General features: G+C 37.1%; 1 protein-coding gene across 3 annotated transcripts in view; it reads left to right on the top strand.

Annotated features, from left to right (window-relative positions):
* LOC149323701 (tyrosine-protein kinase SYK-like) overlaps positions 1-13,697 on the top strand; it is a 52,751-nt gene extending 39,054 nt beyond the window's left edge. For 2 of the 3 annotated variants that reach the window (XM_089491217.1, XM_089491231.1), the window contains 7 exons: positions 2,971-3,046; positions 4,870-5,053; positions 6,151-6,360; positions 7,031-7,217; positions 8,991-9,131; positions 9,341-9,453; positions 10,412-13,697. In XM_089491217.1, the coding sequence (XP_089347343.1) occupies positions 2,971-3,046; positions 4,870-5,053; positions 6,151-6,360; positions 7,031-7,217; positions 8,991-9,131; positions 9,341-9,453; positions 10,412-10,484 (984 nt within the window). In that variant the 3' untranslated portion in view covers positions 10,485-13,697. The remainder of the gene's footprint in view (positions 1-2,970; positions 3,047-4,869; positions 5,054-6,150; positions 6,361-7,030; positions 7,218-8,990; positions 9,132-9,340; positions 9,454-10,411) is intronic. The other variant, XM_089491224.1, reaches the window with a different exon arrangement.
* Positions 13,698-13,902: the final 205 nt, after the last annotated feature.

The raw sequence follows: 13,902 nt of genomic DNA on the forward strand, positions 1-13,902 counted from the left end.
AACATTTACATTTAAAGGTACTGTAATTCTCACCTTCTTAATATGGTTTAGTAAATTTAGTTCTACTTACCAGAATACTGCTACACTTCCTCCTTGGGGAAGAGAAGATCAGGGGCTATACCTCACGGTTCCTGTTTTCATGCTTCTCTGCTTTATTCAAAACAGAGCTTTTGAATCTTCCCCTGCAGGTGCAAATTTCAGGATAGAAAGTATATATGTCAGAAGTAAAGTACATTGTTTGTATTATTTACCACTCAATTCCCTTTAAATGTTACTATACTACTGACTACTAGTAGGGATGTTTAAAACACGCATATGTTCTTTGTAACTGATAGCATATACAGTATGTGTATTTTATATTCTATTATATATAGCCATGTTCGTGTTGATTTCTTCACTCCAAGTAGGTGTTTAAGTTTGTGCAGTAAGACTGTAACTATAAATGAGGCTATTTATAAACTTACTCTAATTATTAGATTTACATTTTTATTTCTGAATAAATGTGTATAGGTTGCCAATTGCCTTTGGAAAAGAGAGCACAGAGCAGAATTGTCTAATTCCCTAATTATCTGCTATTTATTCACTTTCTTTTAATTCTTTATATGTCAATCAACAGCTTACCTAAAAAATAGCCCCTCTATCAAGAGTTTCCAAACCTTGTTACTTCTTGGTAGAAATTCAAGAAGCCCCAATTACAGCAAAGTTGATAGATGAAATGGTATTTTTTTCCTAAGATCCTACTTTCCCCAAAAGCAAATTAAACTATGTGATGCATAAATTCAAAAGCAAACCTCTTAAAACAGAATTTGCAAACATTTGTTGTTAACTGCCCTCAACTTGACCCTGACTCATGGGAACCTTGTGAATGAAACATTTTCACTGCTCTGTTTAGCTCCTACAAATTCAGACCCATGATCCCCCTAACTGAGTCTATCCATCTAGCATGTGGTCTTCCTCTCTTTCATCTTGCTCTCTAATTTTCCTACCATTGTTGTCTTTTCTAATGAGTCATGCCTTCTCATGATTTGGCCAAAGTATGACAGCCTCAATTTGGTCATCTTGACTTCCAGGGAGAGTTCAGGCTTGATCTGTTCAAAGACCCATTTGTTTGTCTTTTTGGCTGTCCATGGTATCCTCAGCACTTTTCTCCAACATTACATCTCAAATGCATTGAGAAATGTGAGAGCTGGACAGTGAAGTGCTTTCTTCACTGTCCAGCTCTCACATCCATACATGGTGATGTATACAATAGCTTATATGATTCTAACTTTAGTGTTTAGTTGTACAGTACATCTTTACTCCTTAGGATCTTTTCTGGTACTTTCACAGCTACCTTCCCCCTTCCTAGCCTTCTTCTGATTTTTTGGCTACAGTCTCCATTCTTATCAGTGTTTACCGAAGGTACGGGATTCTACTATTTCAATTTCCTGATTGCCTAGGTTGAATTTATGTAAACCCTCTGTGGTCATATATTTTTAAATATATTCAGCAGTCAGCCTGCCTTTGCAATTTCTTCTTTGACCTTCCTTAATAATTGTTCCAAGTATGTGGTGTTTTCTGCTGGTAGTATGGTGTCATCCATATGTCTTAGATTGTTGATATTCTTTCATCCTGTCTTCACTCCTCCTCCTCCTGCATCCAAGACTCTTCCTTGTATGATATTTTCTGCATACAAGTTTAACAAATAGGGTGATAGAATGTAGGCTTGTCTTATCCTTTTGCGATTTGAGAGTGCTTCTGTTTCTCCATATTCTGTTCTAACACTAGCCTCGTGTCCTAAGTAGAGATTTGTCATGGGGACGGTCAGATATAGTGATATTCTCATGACTTTAAGAACTATCCATAGTTTTTTTGTGATCTATGCAGTCAAATGCTTTGCTATAGTCTACAAAGCACATGCTGTTTTTGACCTGGAATTCTTTGGTATGTGCCACTAGCATGTTTGCAAACATAACAAAGCAAAAATACATTAACTGCTCTGTAACCTTATCGCAGGTAATTCATTAAAATGGTGCAGCTTTTTTGGCCCATTTTCTGCCCTTAACATATGTTTAGATTTGATTCCCACAAGTTATTTTCTATTATACACATTCTACATGCAGGCAGTCCAGGTTTCAGCATACATTTATCTGTAACAAAAATGAATCAGATGGACACATGACATCTTTTTTCACTGGTGAATTGTACCCATCAAGTGTTGGAACTGTCTGCACAAATTAAAAAAAAACAGCTTGTGTCAATGTGCTTTTTGAACTGTACCTTTTATTTTGGAAATAAAATCAAGAGCTTGGAACAGAGGTTGCTAAATGCAAGAGAAGATATAGGAAAAAATTGAAGGGGTGTACCTGTGTAATCTATTGGAGCTGCAAATACTGGCAAACATGTAAACCTAAATTCACTCTCCAAATTACTGTTTTCAAAGTCCATGTATGTTGGTGAAATGGTTTGTATAATGCAAAGTCCATAAAAGAATCAGTGAAAACATGCAAGTTGGAATATTAGAGTTTGTAAAGGTTACTGTTTGGACTAACCTTCAGCCAGGATGGTCTTGGTTGCTTAGACATTCTGAAAGATGTAGATTAAAAAAAAGTTACTTCTACAAAGTCTGTGGAGGACATACACTGAGCACCTCCAATTTGAATGGAAAAAAATCTGAAGTAAGATCAAAATTTCATCATACGTATAACTCAATCACAAAGCCATTCAATAGGTTTTTTCCTCTTGAAGTGCTCTGAAATATTTGCAGAACTTTTATGGCATATACTGAAAGTTGATGCTTTAGTAATATATGTTTTATTTGCTGACATGTATGTGCAAGATATAACCTGAATGTTTAGGTATGCTTCGCTCTCTTTCTGCATTAATCCTTTCTTACAACTTTCATTGTTTAATTTTTGTTGAGTAACCTTTTCCTTAGCCCACCCATTTCACAAAAGACACTAAGAGAAAATTCTATTTTGTATATCACAGTTACCTGTTTCTGGCCGAAGCAATGATTCTACCCTACTTGCATCGTTTAACAGTTACGTGTCACGTGCAAAGCGAGGTAGGCAATTATATCATCTCACTAGTATTGATTGCTGCCTAATTTGACATTTAAAAAGTTATGTCTTGCTATTTAGCATATTATGAGAGCCATTGTAATGAAACCACTTATTTATTTTACTGTGAATTCAAAGACAACTTTATCCAGCTCTCCCTCTGTGGAAGTCTAAGATTAAGAAGGTAATGTTAAATCATGTGTAACAGATTTGATTGTGGTCACATTAGCTCTTCTCTACTGAAGATTTTAAAACTTGTTTTACCTAAACTGTACCAGGCAGGTATCTGTTGCCTTCTAGTTGCTATTACACTGCTTTACTTCCATCTTCAGTTTGCTATTTTGACCATTCCATTGTTTTAAAAATTATAACTGTAGGTATTTTTTTTTATCTGCTTAAAATGAAAGGTGACTATACTTGAGGTGATCATCTTATAAATGCCTGCCTTGTAAATCTAGGTCTATATGAATTCTTCATAATGTTGACTCTGAGGAACTAAAAATTACCATCTGCCTTCGTACCTTCTGGAAAATTTAGTTGAAAATATGACAGATGCTAAACAGGAGCAGCTGTGGTATCACCTTCTCTCAGTAGTGATGGCAATGTATCTAGGATCCACTAGATGTTGCTGATTTACAGCTTACCAATTGTATTTCTAAAGGGCTTCTGCCTCTAATATTACACTCTAGTCCTCTTGTTTTTATGTATTTGATCTTGAAAACGCTGAGTTAGAGTACTTTAGTTTTTATTTCTCCTAAAATGGCAAAACAGTTTCTTCCCAGCTCGCCTTCCTGAACTTCTCTTCCAGTCTCGATCTGTCCTCCGTGTGTTCCTTCCCGGCTCGCCTTCCCAAACTCCTCTCCCGGTCATGTTCTGACCTCCATCTGCTCCTTCCCAGTTCGCCTTCCCGAACTCCTCTCCCAGTCATGCTCCGACCTCCATCTGCTCCTTCCCAGTTCGCCTTCCCGAACTCCTCTCCCAGTCACGATCCATCCTCCGTCTGCTCCCTCCTGGTAAACTAATTTAGCCTTTTATGCATTCTTTCCAAATTTAGTTATAGAAAGTTAGCAAAAGTCGTCCCCAACCTTGTTTGTCAAATGTGAGTAATTGTTCAAACTGTTAAAAAAGGAAAATAATTTCTTCATTGATTATGCTTTAAATACCTATCCATTCAGTCTTATAATAGTCATCTATACAGACGTATCTAAAATATGTACAATTACATTAAATGATTTTATATTATCATTCTAAAACACTTCTTAACCTTTCAGCATTGCTACTGTTTTTGCCATTCTTTAACATTTACTAACAATAAGCTTCATACTGTATGAAACAGAGATGGGTTAATATATCTAATCTATTTTAAATATCCAGCAAAGCAGTGGAAACTTGACGGGATGAAGTTAGTGGTGCAAATTTGTAATGAAGTTGAAATAGGATGGAGCTTCAATAACAACCAAGCTACAAAAATGAATCAGTGAAGATGTTGGACATTTCTGAAAAAGTGGGTGTCAAGGAGATAAAGGAGGAGGCTTGCTAAACAGTAGGAAAGAGTCCTGTTTGCATGTGGCGGTATAGTACAGAAGGCATGAAGGCAGAAATAAAAAGACACAGGGCCAAATTCTACTGTTCATCCTAACTGCTAACCATTGAATTAACGAGATCTATGTAAGCGCTGACTATTCACTGGGTTTACTCTAGCTGAATCTATGAACAAGATTCAGGTCAGAGTGCGCTAATGTTTAGTGATTCATATTATAAAGGCAGTGTGAATAGAAATACGCAGGTTTCAAAGGATGTGACAGTACTATATGTTTTGCTGTTCAAGATACAGATGATCAAAGAGCAGCTTTGCCTATGGACACAGAGGTCTATGAAAGTCCATATGCAGATCCAGAAGAGGTGAAAGCTAAAAATGTCACTCTTGATAGAAGCCTGCTGACTCTGGATGAGCAGGAACTTGGTTCTGGTAATTTTGGCACTGTAAAAAAAGGCACCTATGAAATGAAAAAGTAAGTAGCGGAATGTGTTATCTTAGCATTCCCCCATTTTGATTCTTATTATTTTTCTTCGTAATGTGTTTTTGTTACTACTACGTAAAATTTTAAACCCTTCATATTATATCCTGTATCTGATGTGAACTTTAAAAGGAGTGGGTTCCATAAAATTATTGTAGTCCCTTCTTTTGGATTAAGACTCTTTCTGTTTGATTTTTCCCCTCCCTTTAACTCAGTCAATGTCTAATTTTTTTCATTAACATTTTGGACAATTTTTTTCATGAATATTTTGGACAATTTTTAGGCAAGGATCCTCAAAAGTGTTTTTGCCAGTTCCTTTCTCTGAAAGATAACTTACAGCACTTAATATTCCTGGGTCGTTTCCCTCCAAGTACTAACAAAGGCTGACTGACCCCATGTAGCTTTCAAGACCTGGTTGTTGTTGGACTGCAGCTCCCAGCATTCTTCAGCATTGATTGCACCAGCTATGGCCCACAGCTCCCATAAACTCCTTCCCAGCTATAGGAGCTATAGTCCAAACTGATCTCAGCTTGTCTTCTTCACTGTATCTTCCTCATAAAATATACTGAGCTACCTTCCCCCTCCCTTATGTGACATTTTAGGTTAGACAAATTTGAATCCAGTCATTTATAAAATAACAAAAACACTCAATTTCAACATCTCTTTGGCAAGAAGAACTTTCTATGTTGTTAGACTTTTTCAGTGTGAAGATGCACAGATTTTATTGCACCCCTGCTCTTTAATTGCACTGAAGCAATCAAGCAACAAAACAAGAAAACTTCCAGACCATTGATTTTCAAATGAAAGCTCCCATTCCTGATGGGAATGGATGAGTTCTATTCCTTGTGGAAGACAAGACTTGTTAATTGTCTCACATTTCTCCTGTAGGGAAAACAGTAAATATATTTCCTGTCCTTCTTCAGGCACAAGAAGAATTATTCAGTCACTTTACATCCCTACCTACTTCTCCTCTGAAGGGTTATATATAGGCATGATTAGAAAAATAGTATTGGATACAGTATGCACATGCTAAAGAGCTAAAACACCTAAAGCTCTACACATAATTAAGCTTTCTGAAAATTCTTTTGCAGGGGAAAGAAGACAGTAGCCGTTAAAATTCTCAAGAATGAAAATAATGATCCTGCCATAAAAGATGAACTGCTGAGAGAAGCAAATGTAATGCAACAATTGGATAACCCATATATTGTCCGAATGATTGGTATTTGTGAAGCTGAATCCTGGATGCTGGTAATGGAGTTGGCAGAACTTGGCCCCTTGCATAAGTATTTGGCAAAACACAAGTAAGTTGAATTTCATTTTTGCCCTTCAATAAACTTAATTTACAGAATTTTGAGCATGAATAAGAAAACTGATGCAGTCTAAATTGCACAAATTTGTAATGTAGATGATCTGTGAAAACATCAGAAGCTGCTACATTTGCTGAAACACTGATATTAATTTAGTTAATAAATGGAGATTTTCAAAATTTGTTTGAAGAGCATGCATACGACAACAATGTTGCATTAAAAATTCATGGTTTTTGGTTGGGTTTTCTGCAAAAACAAACAAACAACAACACCCAAAGTTTGTGAATGAAACCCTCATGTATATCTGGGCACAAGAAAAAAAATCCTTGAAGTCTTTGTAATATACAAATATCAGATGAAATCTTAACATTCACACCATTATTCCTCCCAACTAATTTTCCCTAGTGTCAAGAAATGCATTTTTTTGGCCAGGAAATGAATAACATTGAATATTCTTTCCATATCTAGTAGATACTCATTTATCCAACTGTAAAGATTTTTGTGTGCTGTTCGGCATCCCTGAAAAGTGTCCCTGAAACAGCCCACATAGAAACAGATAAAAATCCAGTTAATATACTATTTTATTTATTTATTTATCAATTAAAGTGGGGAATGAAATGATGTCAAAGGCAAATTTACTAATGGCCCACTTCTGATTTTTCAGAGATGTCACAGATAAGAATATTATAGAACTAGTTCATCAAGTTTCTATGGGAATGAAATATCTGGAAGAAAACAACTTTGTGCATAGAGATCTAGCTGCAAGAAATGTACTGCTGGTTACACAACATTATGCCAAAATTAGTGATTTTGGACTTTCTAAAGCTCTTGGCTCTGATGATTATTACAAGGTAACATTTTATGCTTTGCCTGGCATTTGTCACTTGTAGTATGATGTCGCTGTAATTCAGTTTTAGCTGGACGTGAGAACATGTAAAAGTGCCTTGAGAGAAAACAAGAATCATTAAGAAAATCTTCTCTTAGAGATCAATAATTAGGCCTATTGCACCATGATAATACTGTGTCCACTTAGTACGTGGAAAATTTATCCTTCAGTATAAAATATTACACTAGTTCATTTGCAACTGTAAAGCACTCTGGGGAGTTGTGCAAAGGAAGGGTCTGCAACCAGCAGGTACAATTATGATGCATTTAAGTAGCACAGATATGGGCAACTTTGGGAGTTAGGGGCCAATTTCTCCTCCTGAAACCCACAAGGAAACTCACTGTTATAGTCCCCATGCCACTGAACAATGTCACCAATAATATGGCAGAGCAGGAGCAACAAAAAATAAAGAAATCTACGCTTGCAATAGTAAGGGATTTGTTTTACAGCAGAAGGGCTTTAAAGGGGAAGGAGTTGTACTGCTGCTCTGACACTAAATTATGGTGGCACATTCAGAAGCATGGGAGGAGGAGGCAGATGCTGAAAAGGTAGATCTAGAGCTTCATGTGACCCATGAGCCATATTTTGCCATCCCCAACAATAGCAGCTTGCCTGTAATTTATGACAACATTGGCTCTCAGTATAGTTCTGCACCAGGAAAAGTATACCATTGTTAGCACATACTGCATACCCTGTCTGTATTTGAGTCCCCATGTTTCATATCTGGAGCCAGCATGTTCTTGAGAAGTCCTAATGACCTTTGGGAGCACCAGTTCAGGTTCCCAGGGGAAAAAAAGCAAGACTCAAAGCATGTGTACATGCAGGTAATAAGACAGATCTAAATGAGTATATATTAAGTGCTTCTTCCTTCCCCCAAGTCATCTGCATTTCCTCATGCCCCTTGAGACAAAAGAGCTCCTTGCACTCAAAGAAGCAAGCTAACCTCTGCCTAGCCAAACTTCCCTGTCCATTTATCCTGGGGATATCCTGATCCAATAGCTATTTTGTCGCACTAAAATTAAAACCATTAACCAATCTGGAATCCCATTATCAATTCCTGGAAAAGGTCATCCAGCCTTTGTTACCTTATGAGATAGCCCACTGTCTGGAGCTAGATTTCAGGTATAAGATGGGTTTCAAAAACCTAGTCTCTGCACACTCACAGCACGAATACAATTGTTCCAAACTGCGCTCCATGTATGAAACTTCTGCCCTCAGACACCCCCGCCGCCCCCAGTCTGAGTCACTCCAGCTTTCTGTGATCTACTCATAGGGCAGGTATTTACACATACACGGCACCCCCTCAAACTACTATCCAGTTTCTGTATTTCCATTTCGGTTAAGTCTGTGTGAATTGATATTGTGTGTGTGATTGCACTGTGCATTTTTCTAAATAAAACTCTCTTAATTCACTTCAGACCTGAAGTCTTTAGTTATTACTGGTATATACAGGTGCAAATAGTCCTAAAGGTTACCCAGCTTCTTGGAAAAGTTAAGTTCTCTAAAAATTAAAGTAACACTGTAATATTGGTGGAGATCCCACCACTCCCCCTCCCACACCTTTCTTTGGGTAACACCTTAATGGTGGCTGACCCTCTTTCTCATTTTCTTGCCTTACCATAGAGGCAGGAAATATATCCCTAAACATTCAGGAGGAGATTATCTTTAAAAACCTGAAATATATTATTGAGTTTTATTTGGCTAAGATCATGCTGTTATTATTCTGGTATTATTCTAGGCAGAACATTATGGGAAATGGCCAGTTAAGTGGTATGCTCCAGAGTGCATGAACTTCTTCAAATTCTCAAGCAAGAGTGATGTTTGGAGTTTCGGTGTGTTAATGTGGGAGGCCTTTTCCTATGGGCAGAAGCCATACAAGGTAACTACATTTTGTTTTTCATTAAACTTCCTTTATTAACTCCTACACATTGAGCTGATGGGTGGGAAAATCCTGCATAAAGATATTTTGTCTGTTACAGAAACTCTCTCAGGTGAAAAGAATAAGTTGTGATGTTCCTATCAATTAGGGCTAGAACAATCATCCTGATAGTCCTCTGCACCAATAAAAGGTCAATCACTGTTTTGCAGGGTATGAAAGGAGGAGAAGTTGCTCAGATGATTGAAAGAGGAGAACGAATGGAATGTCCCCCAGCTTGCCCCCCTGAGGTCTATGAATTAATGAAACTGTGTTGGACATACAAGTGAGTACAATCAACATACATTGCATTGTTTGAGGTTTTCTCTCTTTAATCTTTCTTTTAAATTAGGATGAAATGATGGAATGGGTTATGAAGCTGGCTTTTTTCCATTAATCATCGTTAAGATTAACTGCAGTTTGGTTTGGGATAAAACAGAAATGTGTGCTTAATCTTAGGAAGGCCTTCGGTGGGTGATTTTACTTTCTGTTTTGATAAATATTTGATTTTAATATTTTTTGGGTTATTGTTGAATATTGTACTTTTCCACTGCTGCTTTTTATGTTTTACATTATGGAGGGAGGTTTTTCTTTCTTAAATACACTTGTCACTCCATATTCGCTAGGGTTAAGGGCACAAGACCTCCATGAATATAGAAAAACTGCAAGTAACAAAACCAGCATGTTTTTACCTGAGAGGACACCTCTCTAGGAGTCTCTAGGTCCCCCGGTGCAACTCTGTGGTCAACATCCTACAAACACTGACCATAGTACTTGCACTGGAGGGGCTACAAATGCCTGCTGGAGTATTCTCTCTAGGAATCTCTCAGTCTTTCAGTGCAACTTTTAGTTAAAGTTGACCACAGAGTTACACTGGAGGACCTAGAGATTCCTAGAGAGAACATATTAATCAAATCTATGAATAACCAATTCCACAAATATGGAGGGATGAGTATATTTATTTGTTCTTGGTAGCCTAGAACTCTTTGGAGAGTTTTCTTAAAGCATTTCTATTTATCTACCAATGCTGCTGCTCTTGGGAAATAACGACTAAGTTATCTGATAGGGAATTGGTTGGTGCACAGTAAGTGAAATTTTACATGACAGCAGGATCCTCAAAGCACTGCTCAATAATGTTGGTGTTAAAGATCCAGTTAGATAGATGGGGCATTGCCCTAGAGGCCATAAAGAGCAAGGGAGCAAAATGTGTATTGTATACAAAAACATTTGCCTTTCTTTTGAAGCGTTGATGATCGGCCACCATTTTCCACAGTGGAATTAAGACTGCGCAACTTCTACTATGACATTGCACAATAAGCATATTGCAGACTTGTATGACCTATGTAAAGGAAGACACCATGGAAGGCAGATGCAAGAAACTTGAAATAATACAACATGTCTCCATCAGAACCACTGTGAAAAGAACTTTGCTGTAGAACTGCCTTGCTGCTTTTTGGAGTATTTCCACATTTTAAATAACTTTGGAAAAATTGGGTTCCAGAGATATTTGGATTTTTATGTTTCAGCCTGTTGATTCCATTGCTTCTATACTGCTATGGATTTTGCTGATGATATGAAACCTCATAGTTTGTTTCCTCTCTTTCTGTATTGTAATTCTGGAGTCAGGAGATCTTCAGTGTTTCACTTGCTGCTGCTATTAATAAACATTAATACTGCCACTATCATAGCTTTTCCAAGGAGCTCACAGACCAGGGATTGATTTTGAGTGGCAACTTTAGATTGTTGTTGTTAATAATAATAATAATAATAATAATAATAATAATAATTTTTATTTCTGTCTTCCCGCCTCTCCCAATGGATCGAAGCGGGATCACAACAAGGTTAAAATTACAATTACAGTATAGCAGCATTAGTTACTGCACGATTAAAACCACAAAAGAATAAAAGCATAAGAACAAAAACATAAAAACCTGAAAACATTTACAACAATCAATCATGGGGGCAGCTGGTCCCGTTCCATGCTAGTGGTCTTCATAGAAGGTCAGGAGGATAAGCATGGTGAAAGAGCTCTGTCTTTACTGCCTTCTTGAAGGTTTCTAAGGATGTAGCAAGGCGGGTCTCCTCTGGGAGTCCATTCCAAAGTCTAGGGGCAGCTTAACTGTCATTAAGGCCATTTTGACGTCTTGTGACCCTATAAATGAGAGACCTCCAATTCATTCTTTCGTCATTAGTCCTGTTTATGTCTTCTAGACTCAGGGCTATTGCTTCTTTGATTGTGTATCCATCTGTAATGCATATGTCCTCTTTTCCTACTGCCTTCTGCTTTCCCAAGAATCATTGTCTTTTGTAGGGAGTCCTGTCTTCTCATGATATGTCCAAAATATGGCAATCTCAGTTTATTCATCTTGACATCTAGGGATAGTTCAGGCTTCATTTGCTCTAGGACCCATTTATTTTTTCTTAATTTTTAGCCTCCCATGGTATCTGTAAAACTCTTCTCCAGCACCACATTTCAGATGAGTTTATTTTCTTTGTATCAGCTTTTTTTATGGTCTAGCTTTCACAACTATACATAGAAATTGGAGATACGCCATCACTGACACTCCTAACTTTAGTGTTCAATAATATTTCTTGACATTTCAGGCTCTTATCTAGCTCCTTCATAGCTGCCCTTCCAAGTCTTAGACTAGATAATACACTCCATTATCCAACGTATGCAATATGATATCTAAACAACAGTTCTCAGCTTTAAATGTATTTATGGTGTGACTGCGCAAAGCTTAAACCATACCTCTACCTCTACAACTCTTACTTAGACCTATTATAAAGATATATACAATAAAATTAGATTATTCTGGAATCCCACATTAGCAGCAGATCTGTCTTGATGTTAACTAAGCCTGCAGTCCTAAGTTATCTACTGGTGAATAAGTTCAACTTACTGACTGCTTACTATTTGTATTTAAGACTGCAATTTAAATTGCTTTCACAATGAGAGGCAAATAGATGAACTAAAATTAACACCTAAGTTTAAGTTTCTAGCATCAAGCTCTGGAACAAGCCCAATGATAGACTCTACGATCTATTTTCCTGGAATTTTAGATGTCACAATCCCAACCTGAAGGCTGCTACAACATTAAGCCAAATAATGACCATAATATTTCAAAAGCTCCTTGCTGCGCAAAGCTATACACTCAGAACACATCTCCAGGCAGCCACTGCACATCCCAGGAGTATGTCATGAAGAAGCTGGATGTAACTGAGCTAATGAATACAGTGAAAGCTTTCAAATGTTTCAGCCACCATGCAAAAATGCTTTTTGGTGGTCCTCATGTTATAGTGGTAACATTTAAATTGGTCTTCATGGACTAAACTTTCCAGACTGTTATCTCATCAGTACAGACCGATTAGCAGAACAAACACTTCCCAATTTCCATTCCTTATCTTAATGCTCTTTAAAGCACCTTATTGTAATTTCACGTGGGGCTTCTACTGTGCAATTGTCCAGCGTCATTCATGGAATTTTATGTTGGGTTCAGATGATGTTGCCTTCTATTTGTATGCCTCTTAGGAGTACTTCCTCACTTTTTCGTATTTTTGATTAGTGCTAGGAGCTATTCTTTTAGAAGTACTCTTGATGGTCAGGGATCCCAGACTGGAGGTTTCTGAAATGTAAGGTCCATTCAGCAGCTTTTCAGTTTCCTGAGTGTCATTGGTTATATCTGTAAAACAGCAATAATTGTAGCCTCATATCCTACAGTGAAAAGAGGCACATGTCAGAATCCTGTTGTGGAGTTGCATCTTTGTAAGTGAAACTATGCCTGTGGGAATTAGAATTGGACAATTCCATTACATCCATACCCAGTAAGGGGCCACTGTTACATTAATACATAGTGGTGCACCCCTAATGGCTGATGTACATTAGGACCAACATACAGCAGGAGTAATGTGCATTAGTCTGGGTGTGCATCAGGATGCCAGGACTCTCTTACCAATGTCCTGCTATGCATCTTTCACAGTTCACTAACAGAGTTTATTAGCATTTCCTCTGTGTAGCTAAGTATTCATAAAGTTGTGTAATGTGGACCATGAGAGAGGATTTCGGCTAAAATGATACTATGAAGGTATGAAGTAATTTGAAACAGCAAGGCATAAAGCATTCAGACTTGAAATTAATGCATTTTTATTTTGTATATCTCTTTAATAATATATGAGATATTTAAGTGTGTTCTGTGTTATAACTGAACTGAATAGGCAATGCTGAATTGCTATTTTTATACATTGCTCAGGAATCATAATAGATGGCTACAGGTTTTTCATCTGTTTCCATGGCAAACGTATCAGGTGTTGTAGAACTCAAAACCACTTGTAACTTCTGTATAATAAATATGATCAGTATGTACACAACATATTTTTCTTAAGTGTCAATTTATTTCTAATGCAGACACACATGAGATAGAAATTTAGCACAGGGAGTATGTACAAAGGCTTCCCATCTCTGACTACATAATCATGATAAAAAAATCATTTCTTTCTTTTTCTGAATGCCTGATGTAAGTAACCCAGTTAAAAGAGACTTTCTGTTTCTTGTGTTTATTATCTCTTTTAAAAATGGTTTTAAAATGTTTTGCTATATTAAATTACATTAATGATAAAATCTTCTGCCTACATTGGAGTTAGTAGTGTGGGTGATAAGGTTTTTGCAGAATTTCCGATTTTGGACTTCAAAAGACGACTGTAGTCACACAGATTTTGTGGTGTTATGCAAAACCAG

Source organism: Sceloporus occidentalis, unplaced genomic scaffold (genome assembly GCF_023333645.1).
Source record: "Sceloporus occidentalis isolate IW3139 unplaced genomic scaffold, rSceOcc1.0.p SCAF_1, whole genome shotgun sequence".
Lineage (NCBI taxonomy): Eukaryota > Metazoa > Chordata > Lepidosauria > Squamata > Phrynosomatidae > Sceloporus > Sceloporus occidentalis.